At 39.9% G+C, this 14701-nt stretch overlaps 1 protein-coding gene across 4 annotated transcripts; it reads left to right on the forward strand.

Moving 5' to 3' along the window:
- The first annotated feature begins 63 nt into the window (after window positions 1-63).
- On the forward strand, window positions 64-14366 carry ALG12 (ALG12 alpha-1,6-mannosyltransferase). 4 transcript variants are annotated; one of them, XM_040596316.1, is made up of 10 exons: window positions 64-181; window positions 4262-4431; window positions 4583-4715; window positions 5229-5402; window positions 6568-6762; window positions 7270-7373; window positions 7850-8073; window positions 8806-8975; window positions 9172-9247; window positions 13257-14366. In XM_040596316.1, the coding sequence occupies exons 1-10, from the start codon at window positions 64-66 to the stop codon at window positions 13486-13488; spliced, it is 1596 nt and encodes a 531-aa protein (XP_040452250.1). In that variant the 3' UTR covers window positions 13489-14366. The 4 variants fall into 4 exon arrangements, with proteins under 4 accessions (XP_040452250.1, XP_040452252.1, XP_040452253.1 ...); XM_040596318.1 differs by having other exon boundaries at window positions 72-181; window positions 4242-4431; XM_040596319.1 differs by lacking the exon at window positions 64-181 and adding an exon at window positions 1481-1619 and having other exon boundaries at window positions 4242-4431.
- Window positions 14367-14701: the final 335 nt, after the last annotated feature.

The raw sequence follows: 14701 nt of genomic DNA on the forward strand, positions 1-14701 counted from the left end.
TGGCCGCCGCCTCGGAGCGCCTTTGCGGGTGGGGGGCGGGGGGGCGCCCTGCCCTCACCTAATATGGCTGGCCGGCGGGGCAGTCACGTGGGCACGGGGCTGGCTCCCCCCCTCCCGCCTCCCGCCGCCAGCCCCCTCCTGCCGGCGCCCTCTGCGGGGCGGCCACGTGGACGCCCGGGCGGTGAGTGCGGGCCGGGCCGGGCCGAGGGCGCTGCGCCCGGGCCGGCTGGCGGGGCGGGAGCGGCGGGAGGTAACGGCCGCGGGTGTGCGGAGCGGGGCAGCGGCTGCCAGCGGGCCCTGTTCGTTCGCCGCAACCGGGCGGAGCGCGTCCCCGGCAGCCGCGGAGGCGCCCGCCGGGCTGCGGCTGCAACCGCGCGGCAGTGCGCCGCCAGCGCCCCCGGCTGCCCGGCTCCCGGCTGCGGCGGGCGGGCGGGCGGGAGCGGCGCAGGGCAGGGCAGGGCGGGCGCCGCCTGAGGGGGCGCGCGCGGCGCCGGCCAGCGGGCGGGCGGGACGGACGGTGTCCGCCGCGGTGGCCCACGCAAGCGGCGGGTGGCGTCGTGCTACCGTCCTGGAGCGCCCCGAGGGAGGAACCGTAAATCCGCCCGGGGCGCGCCGGACGTGGCGGGCAGGCTGCCGGCCATCCGGACGCGTCGCCGCCCGGGCGTGGAGCTCGGCGGGTCCGGCGGCGCACGGAGCCCCGGGCGTGGCGGCGGGCGGCTGCCGGCCGCTAGAGGGGTCGGGCCGCGGCGGGGCGGGCGGGGGGCTGCGGGGAGGGTTTTTTTCGGTCGAGAGCGTTCTGTGTGTGCCCTCCCCCGTCCGGAGAGTGACGCTGCGTAGCTTGGTTGCACCTTCGTATCTGGTGCTGTCCGGATTGCCTTTCCTGCCTCAGCTTCCTCTTCTCGTTTTTGTCTTGATTTATTTTTAAGATTTTGTTTCTTCCCCCCCCCCCCCCCCCCCCCCCCCAGACTCATGAGGAAATGTATATAAGAATAGTAACTGTTGTGTTCCCTCTTACAAATGAAGAAAAAGCAGTCCCGGCAACTACAAAGTTTAATTCTGTCCTCATTCAGAAGTTAGCTATAGGGCGAAGTTGCCAGAGCTATTAAATTAAAGCATAGGAAAAAAACCATGAAAATTGAAGAAAATATGACAGGTTTTACCAAAGCTAGATCAAGCTAAAAAGGGAGGGCCTTGTGATGGGATGCTGTTGGTGGCTGTGCTTAGGTGCCTCCATACAGAGCATGTGAGGGAGTGAAATGGAGTTTCTGTAGGCAGATTCAACAAGCAGTTTGGCTGCCAAACTCTTTAACATATTTACACTTACGAATGTCTGGAAAACATCAGTGAGCTAAATATGGTAGATCTTTCATGGAAAGAGTAGAAAGTCCGTTATCGGAACTAATGCCACTTCCACAGGAAAAATATATTTAAAAAAAAATAAACCATTTTTTATTGAAGTGCTTCATCCTTTTTTTTTTAGTGTAAGAAGACAATTTATTTTCACTCGGTTTAATCCCAAGAAGGGATGAATTCTTTGTGTTGAAAATCTTTACTCTTCCATGATTCATCCTTGATGGAGACATCTGGAGGGGGGGAGTCAATGGGGCTACGTTGTACAGGTCTGAGGAAGATTATACTAACGTTAGGTTATTAATAATGGATAAAACTATTTGTATGTGCTTAAGATATTCTTCTAACCTTCGTCATTAAAATAATTTATTAAGTGAAAATCTGTTTTTGTGGTTTTGGCATTAAAAAATAAAAGCTGTAATTGCAAGTAATTTGCTTTTATATGGTAAATTTATTCTAAACATAAATTTCAGTGTCTACCTGTCTTAATAAATTCCACTTGAATTTTGAGATTCATCGGCATCAGTTTTTGACAGAGCAAGTTATCTTGAGTCTTGACAAGACCACTAAATTTATTAGGCTTTATCTCATAAACCTAGGTGTTGTCTTCATGCTTTGGGTTTTTATCTTCTATCGTGTTTCCCTTCAGGGAGTCTCAGTATGTATAATGCATATAATTATCTTCAGAATGTGTGAGCATGCCGGCAAGCTTACTTTCTTCAGGCATACAAAGAGATTGAAGGCAACAAGATTAAAAAAAAAAGCCTTCTGATAAACTCTGTATGGGATCTGCAGCTTCACTGTTATTCTGACGATTTAGGAAGTTGGAACTAATTATTCATGTGGTGATCAGCTAAAGATAGTAGGGGCAGGCTATATTGTAGATTGGTCAGAGTATAATGACTGCAGTATTTTAGGTGAAGATAACATCTCTTTATTATACAACTGATAGAGTTAAGAAGGGAACAATAGAACTGCTTGCCACTTGGGTCCTTTTACAAGGATTCATTGGGTATTAAAGTACCTGAAATAGTAAGAAGCTGTGAATTGGGAGTGAGGAATACCTACCTTGCTGGTGTATGTTATATGTTGTTTCACATGATAGACAAGCTACTCATATGCCTGCGTTGCTGTATGCAGTGGTGGATTGATCCTTCAGCGTCCATTTTTCTTTTGGGTAAGCTTGGGCAGAAACATGAGAAGCCTTTATTTATTGAAAGAATTCAGCAAGGGAGCTTTCTAGAGACAAGAATTTGTACAGGATAAATTGCCCTGTGCAGAGGTATAACTCCTGCTAAACATTTCTTGAAGTGTTCCTGATGTCAGTCCCATAAGTTTTTTATTACTGCTGTGGGAAAAGGATCCTGTCTTAGCATAACCCATTTTTATCCATCCTTGCAAAGAAGTAATACCAGGCACAGGTTAAAAGGATCTCTCCCCACTTCCTGGGATGTTGTGTTTATTGCAGAACAAGCTGAAATCATAAGAACCTATGACAGAGCTGTCTGAGCGCAGGGTTAGAGCTTCAGTTATAGACTTAACAGCGGCAATCATGAGAAAAAGCGATGCAGTCACTGAGGTATATAAATTAATAAGCAGATACATGGGGTTTACAGGAAGTACACAAACGCTGGGATTTATTGGTGTTAGCTGTGAAGATAAGCAACATTACCTCACTGTTTATTTTTACTAATGAGCAGGACAAACAGCAGTTCAGGAAAAAGTAACTCTAGGAGGCAGTTGCTAAGTGATCCTAGCAAATCTGACGGCTATTTTATATCTGTTTGATGGATGATTTATTTAGACCAAAACATGGGAGAAAACATCTCTAACCAAAACCCCAGTTGTACCCTGAAGTTCTGTGAGAACAGAACAAGAATAGCAATAATCAAAATCTCATCTTTTTTTTAAATTGCAGACTTATAAAAAGTGGGAAGCTTAAATTAAAAGAACATGAAGTAATTACCATGTTTTTTCTGGAAATGGTCATGGAAAATAACTGTGTGTTGGCTTTTTTTACTGGTTTATAATCTGAAACCCGAGAAGATTAACTGTTTACCCATGACAATACCTATGCTTATTTGCTCTATCATCACCTGGACATGTGATTTTATCTTCATGTTAAAACAAATCATAATATACGTATTATGCATCGTAATATACATAAATGCTCCCATAAGAATGGGTCAGCAGTGTTGTGAAACTAAGCACTAGGGAGAGGTGGCCATCGTTTCTGGGTAGGAGTGCGAAGGATGGGGTTCAGACCATCTTGTGCCATAGTGTCATGTGGTGTGGGTGTGGAAGGGGGTTCATCTTTCACTCATCACGTCCAGACCTAGCTGCTGGCAAACTCAGAAGATCAAAGTACTCTATTCTGAACAATTTCTCATCCTTGTGGTTCCTCTCCCGCTAGTTTTCAGAGTTCTAGACAAATGAGAGAGTATGTTCTAAAGATCGTGTATAAATCCAGTGTGTGATTAAAGTGAGAATAAGTTACAAAGCTGCCTCTCCCACAAAGTGCAGATGTAATTGAGGTGGCACTCTCAGCAGTGGTGGCACTATGGAATGCAAAGGGAAATACTTTCTTAAGTTGGGTCTGTATTGTCTGAGTGGTTTTTTAGGTGAAAACTAAAACCTTTGCATTTACAGAAGGTGGCATAAATCCTGAAATGCTGCCTGAATATGTTTTTTTGCGATCTACTTGATACACTGAACGTATTAAAAATAATAATAATAATTGGATGGATTATTTGTTTTATTAGACTGGTTAAACTTGTACGCTACTGTAGTATGTTTTCCTTGAATTATCAGTCTTTTTTTTTTTCCTGTTTGTACACTTCATGCCATGTTGTTAATGTATTTTCTTTTGATTTTCTTTCTAATAATAATAGAATATATGTCAATTTTGAAGGCAAGATGGCTCAGAAGAGGAGCTCGAGTGGGCGGTCATTCCCATTGCTGCTGCTGATTATTGTTGTGGCCTTTGTTCATTTAACTGTCTGTCCTTTTACAAAAGTGGAGGAAAGCTTTAACCTACAAGCTATCCATGATGTGGTGTACCACCAACTGGACTTGGATAAGGTAAATTGGAAAGAAGGTGTTCCTCCTCAGATAGTGTTAAAGATAGCAATTCCCTGCTATATGAGTAGGATAAATGCAATGTGAATATGATTTATCCCAGTTTTCCTTTGTTTCTGATTTGCCTATCATACTTAGATTTTCCTTTTTGCAGTATGACCATCATGAATTTCCTGGAGTTGTCCCAAGAACGTTCCTTGGACCGATTTTTATTGCTGCTCTTTCCAGCCCAGCTATATATGTACTTTCTGTGCTAAGAATGTCCAAGTTTTACTCCCAGTTGATAGGTATGAGAACTTTAAATCCTTAGAATAGAGATGTTTTTACTACTGGACTAATGGGTGTTGTAACATTCAGTGTTTGCATCAATGACCGAAATGTGATATTCTTTTCTTTAATGAGGGATTTTTCAAACTGTACGTACTTAGAGTCAGCATGGCAATTCTCTAGTTACCCCTCTTTGGGGTAACTTAACAGCACAGAGAAAGTCTGTGCTAACAAATGTCAGAAAAAGCAAGTGTCTTCAGAGAATACACTCCAGTGTGTACTTCTGTATATGCTTCAGAAAACATTGTTTAACTTGGGCAGGGAAACATTTGACTATTGTGCAGAAGTATCATGCATGTTAAAGGTAGATAAACTAATGGGGAATTTTGGTTTTTTTTTTAGTTTGGAGTGAGTTATATTGTGATATCTTCAGTATTATTCTTCATAACTTCCTCCCATTACATTATGTACCATGGTTGTTAAGTCAGTCGTCCGTCTAATATTACTCTTATTTCACATTTTTATTCTAATAGTCCGAGGAAGCTTGGGGCTCAGTGTGATTTACACTTTGTGGAAGCTGCAGAAAGAAGTTAGAAAGCAGTTTGGAGCAACTACATCAACAATCTTCTGTCTCATCTCGGTTACTCAGTTTCATTTGATGTTCTACTGCACACGAACCCTCCCTAATGTGTTTGCACTTCCTTTTGGTAAGTATTTGCATAGGAATAATTTAAAAATTTAAAAATTCTTCTCAAATGTATCAATAGTTACAGCACAGAAGATGTGCACTCAGACCAAATGAATGTATGTGCTTGACTAAACTGTGATAACAAGACTAGAAAACTGAAGTAGTTGTGATTTTTTTTTTTTTTTTTTACTGTATATGCTTACAATGGCTGTTGAAGCAACTTTTATTGAATCTGAGTATATGTGGAGTTTGTCAGATGGTTTAATTAACTAGAGATTTGAGTACATATATCTGATGCATAAAACATAGAACTATTAAAAAGGCAGTAGGTACACCTGAAGTTCAGAAAATCTGTGAACTTTTTCTGCACGGGAAACAGCTGGCTTTCTCATGAGACTGGAACAAACCCCCACCACAACATCTCTACCTTCCTCTTCTGGAGTTATGTACAAATGAAGCAGTTTGTGCAATTAAAGTAAAGGGGGTGGGGGGTGGGGGGTGGGGGAGTGGAATTAAAGTCCAAAACCTTACTCTAAACATTAAGTTTTTCCCCAGAGATGATGAGGGGGAAGATTAATCACGTGTAACAGATACTAGCTGAGTCAATGCTTCAGTGCAAGTTGCTCAACTAATAAAATGAGGTTGGTGTAAGAACTTGTGTAAATCAGAACTGAAAACCAAAAGCAGTTGAATTCTCAGATAAACTGTGTAGTAATAAACTTCTCTGATAATTTCTGCAGGTATTAAATATTACAAGTTGTTTCATGGTTTTGTAATACTAGCATTTCACACGTTTTCCTTAGGATCATGACCACTTTACTATGTAGTCGGTGTTACGTGATTTAAACTGTGAAAAAACAGAGGCAACTTCATCTGTAGAGATACAGTGTGTCTCCATCTAACCACGCAAATGGATTTATTGTTCCTTCTCCCTTAGCAGTAGTCTGTAATCTCACTTTCACATTTGAAATGCGTTGTTGTTACCATGAACAGAGGATATACTCAGCCAAGAGAATAAACTAACTCCTCAGCTGATACTCAGAAATAATAATTACATAGCATTGTTTGGAAGGGAGGATTGGTGAGAAGTTAGAGGAACAAGATGCTAGCATTTGAGAAAAGTGTTGCCGTTTAGAAAACCAATAGTTCTGTGTGTTGGACATGTGTTTTATTTATATTTGCAGTGCTCTTGGCATTGACGTTTTGGATACAGCAAAAGCAAAGGCCGTTCATTTGGTTCTCAGCTTTGGCAATCATAGTCTTCAGATCGGAGCTTTGCATATTCTTAGGCCTCATGCTCCTGGTGACGTTATTAACTAAAAGAATCTCCATTTTCAAGGTGCTTTCCCATGCTGTTCCTGCTGGAATTTTTTGGTTGGGTAAGTGCTTGCTTGGAAAAAACAAATGCCACGTAACACATTCAGCAGAAGTCTGGAAATTTGACTGACTGCTCTGGTGACCAGGCCCTTAAGGCTTTTTGTTTTTTTGTTTTTCTTAACTTAAAAGCTTTACAATAAAAATCCATTTAGTACCATTTGAAGTTAACCTTGTTTTCTTACCATTCATTGCATTTAATGCTCTAGTACTCTTACAACAAACTTCAACCATTGCTTTTCACACATGGGGTTGGAGCAGGACAAATCTCAATCAGATTTCTATCTAACATGCTTCTGTTACAACTTCTGTTAAGAAGTGCCTCCCTCCCCTGCATTTCCACTGCAAGACAGACGGATTCAACATTTTCTGTGGCTTTGAGTGAGGCTTACAGTACATGTTCCAGTTTATGTTGATCTCATCAGTAAATGTGCAATTTGCTTGTGCTAGTTTGCTTTTCCCTAGTTTACTTCACACAGATATATATATATATATTTTTTTAATTCTTTTAGGGCTAACAGTTGCTGTGGATTCTTTATTTTGGAGGCAACTTGTGTGGCCTGAGGGGAAAGTGCTCTGGTATAATACGATATTAAACAAAAGTTCCAGCTGGGGAGTATCCTTTGAAACATCCAGGGAAAAGATCTATTGAACACTACCAGCCAAAGCGAAGACTTGACGTAATCTATTCCTGAGTCTCAGTTACACTGTTAAATTCTATTTTTCAGCTAGCTTTTTGTTATGAGACAATATCAGTTTCTTAGATTTTTCTACGAATGTTAACTTTCCTCTGCTTGACTGTTTCTTTTTGCTTTTTTGTGTTCTACGAATGTACAGCCAGATTTCTTCCCCTTGTTTTTTCACGTTGCCCATCGTTAGCGCCATCTGATGTGCTTCTGTTGGGTGATGTGAATGTAGTTAGGCAATTGCTTTTATTTCTCAAAGGGTAAGGCAGGAAACCAAATGCCTGAAATAATGTGATACATAAGAAGTATACTACATACTTGCTAAATTTGTGCGTACTACTGTAAAAAATAGCTACTTTGCTTGTTAGCAGTGAAAACATCCTTAACTCTCCTTTTCACCTTGAAGACTTCCCCATTCTTGTGGTATTTCTATTCAGCCCTGCCTCGTGCTTTGGGATGCAGCATTGTATTTGTACCTTTAGGTGTAGCAGAAAAGAGAACTCGGATATTACTTTTGCCAGCACTGGGCTTTATTTTCTTGTATTCGTTTCTCCCACACAAAGAGCTGCGTTTCATCATATATACTTTCCCTGTCTTCAACATAGTGGCTGCTAAAATGTGCTCACGAATGTAAGTTCAAAATTCTATTGTATTTTTTTTTCTCTGAAAATGCAAAAGAAAAACAAAACTACTACTGCTATTTTTATGTGGTTCTTTCAATCTTGGTATCTGGATCATCTTGAGATCTTCCTATGTTCTAGAAAGGAGGTCTGTATCGTTGTTCCCATTCGACTAATGAGGGAAATGGAGACACAGAAAAGTTAAATGGACAGTACCATTTGGCAGCTCTGGGGCAGTCTTGAGAACAGAGCCCTGATTTTACTGTTACGCTGTTAAAATTCAGTTTGTTTTATCCAACAGAGAAAAAGACACATTCCAGTGCACGACTGTGTTGTCAACGTAACTTACCTTAGGATATAGTTTTAATACACAGGTGGGGCTCATGAAATACGGAGTTTGTATTAAATAGTTAAACTTGGGTATATTGAGTAAACAAATTGAACTCTAAACTTCTTTCAAAGAGAATATATTTGTAACTAAAGGTTTTAAACACAGAAATACTTAGCTTTATTGATGAGCTTGTATTAGCTTTATTAATGAGAATATTCTAATTTAAATGGTACTAGAAGCTATTCTTTTAGAAATGGATAGTAATTGCATTCCATACACACAATTGTGGTAAAGCGTGCGTTAATCTTTATTATCTAGCAGTGGGGTTTTCATAAAAGTTCTGTCATGATAGTCAATGACCAGTATGAAAGAAAAAAATTTATTCTGACTCATTTTTTCCTCCCTCAACAGTCTGAATAACCACCGGAAATCTTGGCTGTACAAACTTGGATCTTTCTTTGTTATAATGCATCTTCTAGTTAATGCTGCTTATTCAGGAACATCTTTATATGTTTCACATTTCAATTATCCTGGAGGAGTGGCAATTCAGAAGTTGCATGAGTTGGTACCTTCAACAGCAGGTACGTAAAGTTGGCTTGAGGTACATTGACCAAATTTCAATTGCAGAGTTCTTTTGTTTAGTGTATTTTTACATGTATTGGATATTACTTCTTCACACTGCTTAAATGCATCTTTTCTGTTACTATTTTGTTAATCTATTAATCAGAGTGTTCTTAGAATTATTTTGAAACAATTTTGTTTTCTTCATTTGTGTAGACGTCTCTGTTCATATTGACGTGGCTGCAGCACAAACAGGAGTTTCTCGGTTTCTAGAAATCAATTCAGATTGGAGGTATGTTACGAATGAAATATTTTGATCTGAAGACAGGAACCTGCTTTTTCCTTTTTCTGTATATGCAGAGAGGCAGGCATCACAGATACCATTTCTGGTACAGCGTATTTATTAAGCCAGGTCAAGAACAATGTAGATCTTGAGAAAATTTTGATGTATGCAGTGTTGCCATTTCAGAAGTGGAGCATTACAGTGTTTTTTAATTATTTTGGTTGGTTTTATGCCCGAATAGCATAGAATGTTTTAAGGATATCAGAAACAGCGCAAAACATTATCTTACTAAAACACCAGTATCTTTAATGCAGCTACATTTGATATCTCACTAGATCTTGTAAAACACAGCTGTATATGAACGCTTTTCTGCTCTTGGCATAGCAGTGTATATAATTGTGGAGGTATCTTCTGATTTTGTTTGTTTTTGAATGATGTCTGGCAATGTGGGACTTATGTGCATAAAAATAAGACTTTGAGTATTAATATGTGGAACATCCTTCACATAGGTAGCATTGAAGCTGCTGTTGTGGGCTATCAGTCACGTTCATTAGCTCTCAGAAAGCATTTGAGTGCTTTGTTACCATGACCAGCAGTGACATACAGTTTTAAGAATCAAAATATTGAAATTAAGCGCAGGAGACATTTATGGGATAGCATTGTTTAGTTTCCAGGTTGCAGACCAAAAAAAAAAAAAAAGCACCTTTCTGTTTTTTAGGCCTACCTCTTCAGCTGAAGTGTAGGTTCCCAATTTAAATTGTCATCTTAATGAAAGTAATTCAGCAGAAAGTGACAGAAAACCTCACTTCATACTCGCACAAAACAAAAGCAATACAAGCAGATTCTGGTTTAAGAAGTACTCTGAGTGTGGAGTTTGTTTTTGCCAGTTACACTCTTTAGGATCAGATGAACAAACATAATTTAATTATTGGTATGTTTAGAGATAAAAGTATTTGGAAACAGAGAGGAAGAAGGGAAAAGTGTGCTTCTGGGGGAATTACAAAAATCATGGAGCTTGCTATGCCTTGTATTATTTCTGTGTGCTCTTTATAATGTTGTGAGGATATGGACAGTTTAAAGCTGAATTTCTTTGACAGTTACCAATCCAGTGTTTATTCCAAATTGTTTTTTGCATGTTCAATCTAGAGAAAAGTCTTAAGCCGCAAACAGTCAGGAGAAGACTTTGAACTGTTAGAGTACAAGTGTAGAACATACATGATAGCTAAAATGTTCCAGTCGTTCTTTTTTTGAATATACTTAAGTACGCGTGTTACTCTGAACACACCTCTAGTCCCTGAATGCGTGCATAATTCCAATGAGCTTTTTGAGGTGGTGGGGTTTGGGTTGTGTTGGGCTTCTAAGGCTGTAGTGTAGTGGGATTGGGAAGCAAATGAATAATATCCCTGTCACTGATGGATTTCATAGTGTTGCAGCTACAGAACAGTTTGTCTCTCTCATTTTTATCTTTACTCATCATAAAAAAGCCTCAAGAGAGGGCTGGTTCGTCATAAAGTTTCACATTAAAAAAAACAGGGAAAATCCTCAGCTGAGCATCATACACAGGACTACCGCTTTGTCTGACAGACAATAATGCAGAGTTTAGTGGCACCAGCTGTCCATTTTCCCTTCATCCAAGGAAGTGACAGCCTTTCAGATAGGTGAGAACCAACTTTCCATCTTCATAGACTATGTACATCAGGTGAAAACAGATTTATGGATGGAGTGGCTATGAAGGCTGATGATTCATCAGGATAGCTACAATCCATAAATGAAAGTGTCTTGAAGTTAACAGCTTTCACTGGTGTGCTCAGATTAGATCTATTTGCCTCAAGAAAAATGCAAGTGATCCATTATTTTTCTTCAAAGGATGATTAAAAGAAGCTTGATGCAGATTCTTACACAGAACAGGTGTTACAATCTTGTCTTCAATTAGTACAGTCTCTTTGAACCAGGAATAAATACGCTGTGTAAGCTTAAAGCATTTAAAATAATAAAATTCAGAAATGCTTGCAGCCAGATGAAAGGCCCTTTTATTTGCTGATGAAGAAAATGCAAAATTAGTAGTTGGTAAAGTTGTTACAAAGTATGCCGTTCCTTCTGCCAGCTTGGACTCATATAGCTCCTTAAGTGGTATTGTGATCTTTTTGGAAGTAGCAGATGAAATCAGTGTGCAAGCATTTATTTTTTTTTTTTAGAAGAAAGCACTTCAGTGTGCAAAGTTTAATTCTGCATTATACAGTGTGTTTATTGACACCTCTGGATTCTATGAGCCTGGGGTCTCTTCTGGGTTGCCATAATTTTAGTTAACAATCCACACAAATCCTCTAGTTTGCTGTAAAGTACTTGCTTTAAATATCTGAAATGTTAATGACTGCTATGTCGTGGAGCATTATAATAATAGGAATTGAGATTGTTTCCAGTTTTTCAGAGAGAATTCAGGCAGATAAGAGGCTAGGCCTGCAAAGACACATATGTTGAAAGACGCAGCCTGGATTTACTCCGAGGTGCATTTAAGGGTATGTAGGGTTGGGATTGCACCACTTAACTGCCAGTGTCCATGCCTGTAAGAAAAGCCGCATCCCTGAGTAAGCTGCTCGTGGAGTGTGTGGGAGGAATCAGGTGCCTAAAAACAGGAGCTCCAAAAGCTAGTAGAAACCAGTTCATAGAAAAGGGCAACAGAAAGGGTGAAGAACCGGGCACTGATCTTCGTTTGGGTTAGAGAGCATGGACAGTCTTATACAGGGGTCCTCAAACTCTTTAACCAGGGGCCAGCGGGCGGATGAAGCGGCAGGCAGCCATCTGCGGCTGCTTGGTTCCCCCCCAACCCCCGGCGGGGGGGTCTGTAAATACCGGGTGCCGGATTGAGGACCCTGGGGGGCCGTATCCAGCCCGCCGGCCGTAGTTTGAGCACCCCTGGTCTTATAGGTAGATGCCTAAGACTGTCTTGTTATAAACTAGAGGTGAGTAACCTCCATCCTAACCTCTGTCTTCTGGACTGTTACACAGCTAGCATTGGTGTAGAATGTTTTTCTGGGATGTAGAGCAAAGATTGGAATCCAGGTCTCCCTCTGTGGAATCACACAGAGTGTTTTGGGGTGAACTTCTCTTATTCTTTCCCTTTGAAGTTGTTGGATTAAGGACTTTATCAGGCTGCCATGTTCAATGTGAGCATCCTAACTCTTGGGCTGTAGTTTCCACCTGACTCTTCAGTGAATGAATAACTAACTATTGTGAAGTAGAACAGCGTCTTCATGAGGAATGTAACTCCTTTTAAGAAATAACTTTTAAGTGTACATATCAAATAGTTTTGGAACTTACTAGTTACTTTTCATATAATCTTTTAATACATTATTTATATATATATGTAGGTACCTGAACAGGTCTATAAAAGCTGACCCAAAGCGACCTACCCAGACATTTAGTAGATGGGGAATTGAACCCAGAAATAACAAGTGTCAAGTTGGTACTATAATTGCAAGACTGTTCTTTATCCTAAAGTGTTCAAGGAAGTCTTCTCCCTACTGTTGTCTGAGGCTCATACTTTAGTGTATGCCTACCAGAAGAGTTTCTACCGAAGTGCTTTAATTCAAACAAGCAAACGCTGAAAGAAAGAAAAAAAAAACAAACCCACAACCAAAACCTACAAAACACCAAAAAACTCCCACACTTATCCAAGCCACAGTTCCTGTAGAGTAAAACAAAAATGAGTCCAGTTTTCTACAGTCTTAGGCTTTCGTGTCCTTTTTCCACATTACTCAGAGGACTAGTGAGAATTTTTCTAGGAGTCCTGATTTCTAATACAACAGCAGCAGAAAGACTTGCATGGAATGACTGGTTCCCTAAACTCTTAAAAAATACTATTTCCTCCTCCAGTACTAGTTAATTTAATCAAGAGGTATAGCTGAGAACGTTACAGTTCCTTTTGTGTTTCATTTTGGATGCTACATGCCCTTGCAATAATGGAGATGTTTAATACCTAAAGAGAGGAATGTAAATAAGTTGCCTTTATTTTTTACAGGTATGACAAAAGAGAAGATGTTAAACCAGGAGACCAGCTGATGTTTTCTTACACACACATACTGATGGAAACAAACCCTCTTCAAATATCGCATTACAAGACAACCCACAGGCCACTGGCAAATATACCTGGCATTAGTAAAATTGGGTTGAACCTTACTGCACTACCTCCTTTTACTTTAAACTTGAAACCAAAATTAGTACTGTTGGAAAAACTTCCTCTGTCGTCTTGACTGTGAGTTTTCAGTAAGTCTTTTGATGTAATTTTGCTGATGACTTAATAATTTAAGATGGCAGCAAATATTGTCATTGCAGCACTGCAGTTCCGCTTCTGTGGAAAGCAACGGAAAATCTTTGTACCAATTGGTATTTAGCTCCGTCCTGTTTCTTACATAAATACTACAATGCATTCTTAGTCAGTATGTACTCAAATACTGAGTTGTATTGTTAAATGTTTGAGAGAGGCTACCTACAAGTTTAGTGGTAAAACCTGTCTACTTGGTTTGGGTAGCTGTCTCTTTCATAATGTAGCACGGGTATGTCCTAATTGTCCTGTATAAGATACGCAATGGAACAGTTTGTGCTACACCAGTAATTTGATATGTAATCTATGTGTGCAAAGACTTATTACTTGATGTATCTGCAGGATTGTAACCCCCTCAGCTGTCAGATTGCCTATATGAAACTTAATGGTGTTATCAACATAGGAAAGCCATATTCATTGTAGCTTCATCACAATACCCAATTGTGCCCTGTAGGCTACCAAACTAATTAAAAGTGAAAGATTCACTTAAAAAGGACTGTCTCATAACAGATGTGAGTATGAAAGGATGGTTTTCTTTATTCCAACAGTTCATGAATAAGCAGCAACTTCGATTTCATAGGAAAAAGAGTTTTTAAAATGTTTCCCTCTTCTGCTGTAATGATAATATCTTAATTTGCAGTGCAAAACTTTACCTATGAAAATATTCACTTGAATACACTTTAAGACGACAGGTGCTGCTTTCATTTTTTTATTAAGTAGTCCCTTTGGAGAAGAATATTTTAATGTGCCATGTGTTGCATTCTGTAAACTAGAGTAAGATAGCATGCTCTGTATTCTCTTCTTTACTAGATGTTTTTGTTAAGGATGTCTGCCTAGATTTGAATGAACTAAGGAGAAAAAAAGAATTTTGGTTAGGGCCAGTTGTAATATGACAGGAGCTCCATTAGTGTAAAAAAAAAAAAAGTCAGTATTGCTGAAATAGTCATGGGCATAAAATTATTCCTTGTTGACTGAAAACTTGAGTAAAAAGTTCATATCTAATAAAGTGGGTTTTGGTTGTTTGTTTGTTTTTTTTCCACTTAAAATATACTTTGTTCAGGATCTACCTTTACCCATGTATGTTTCAGTTTTTAGGACCGTGTTTTCTTTTTATCCTCTAGATTATGTATTGGTGGGTGGAG

The sequence above is a fragment of the Falco naumanni genome, chromosome 5 (genome assembly GCF_017639655.2).
Source record: "Falco naumanni isolate bFalNau1 chromosome 5, bFalNau1.pat, whole genome shotgun sequence".
NCBI lineage: Eukaryota > Metazoa > Chordata > Aves > Falconiformes > Falconidae > Falco > Falco naumanni.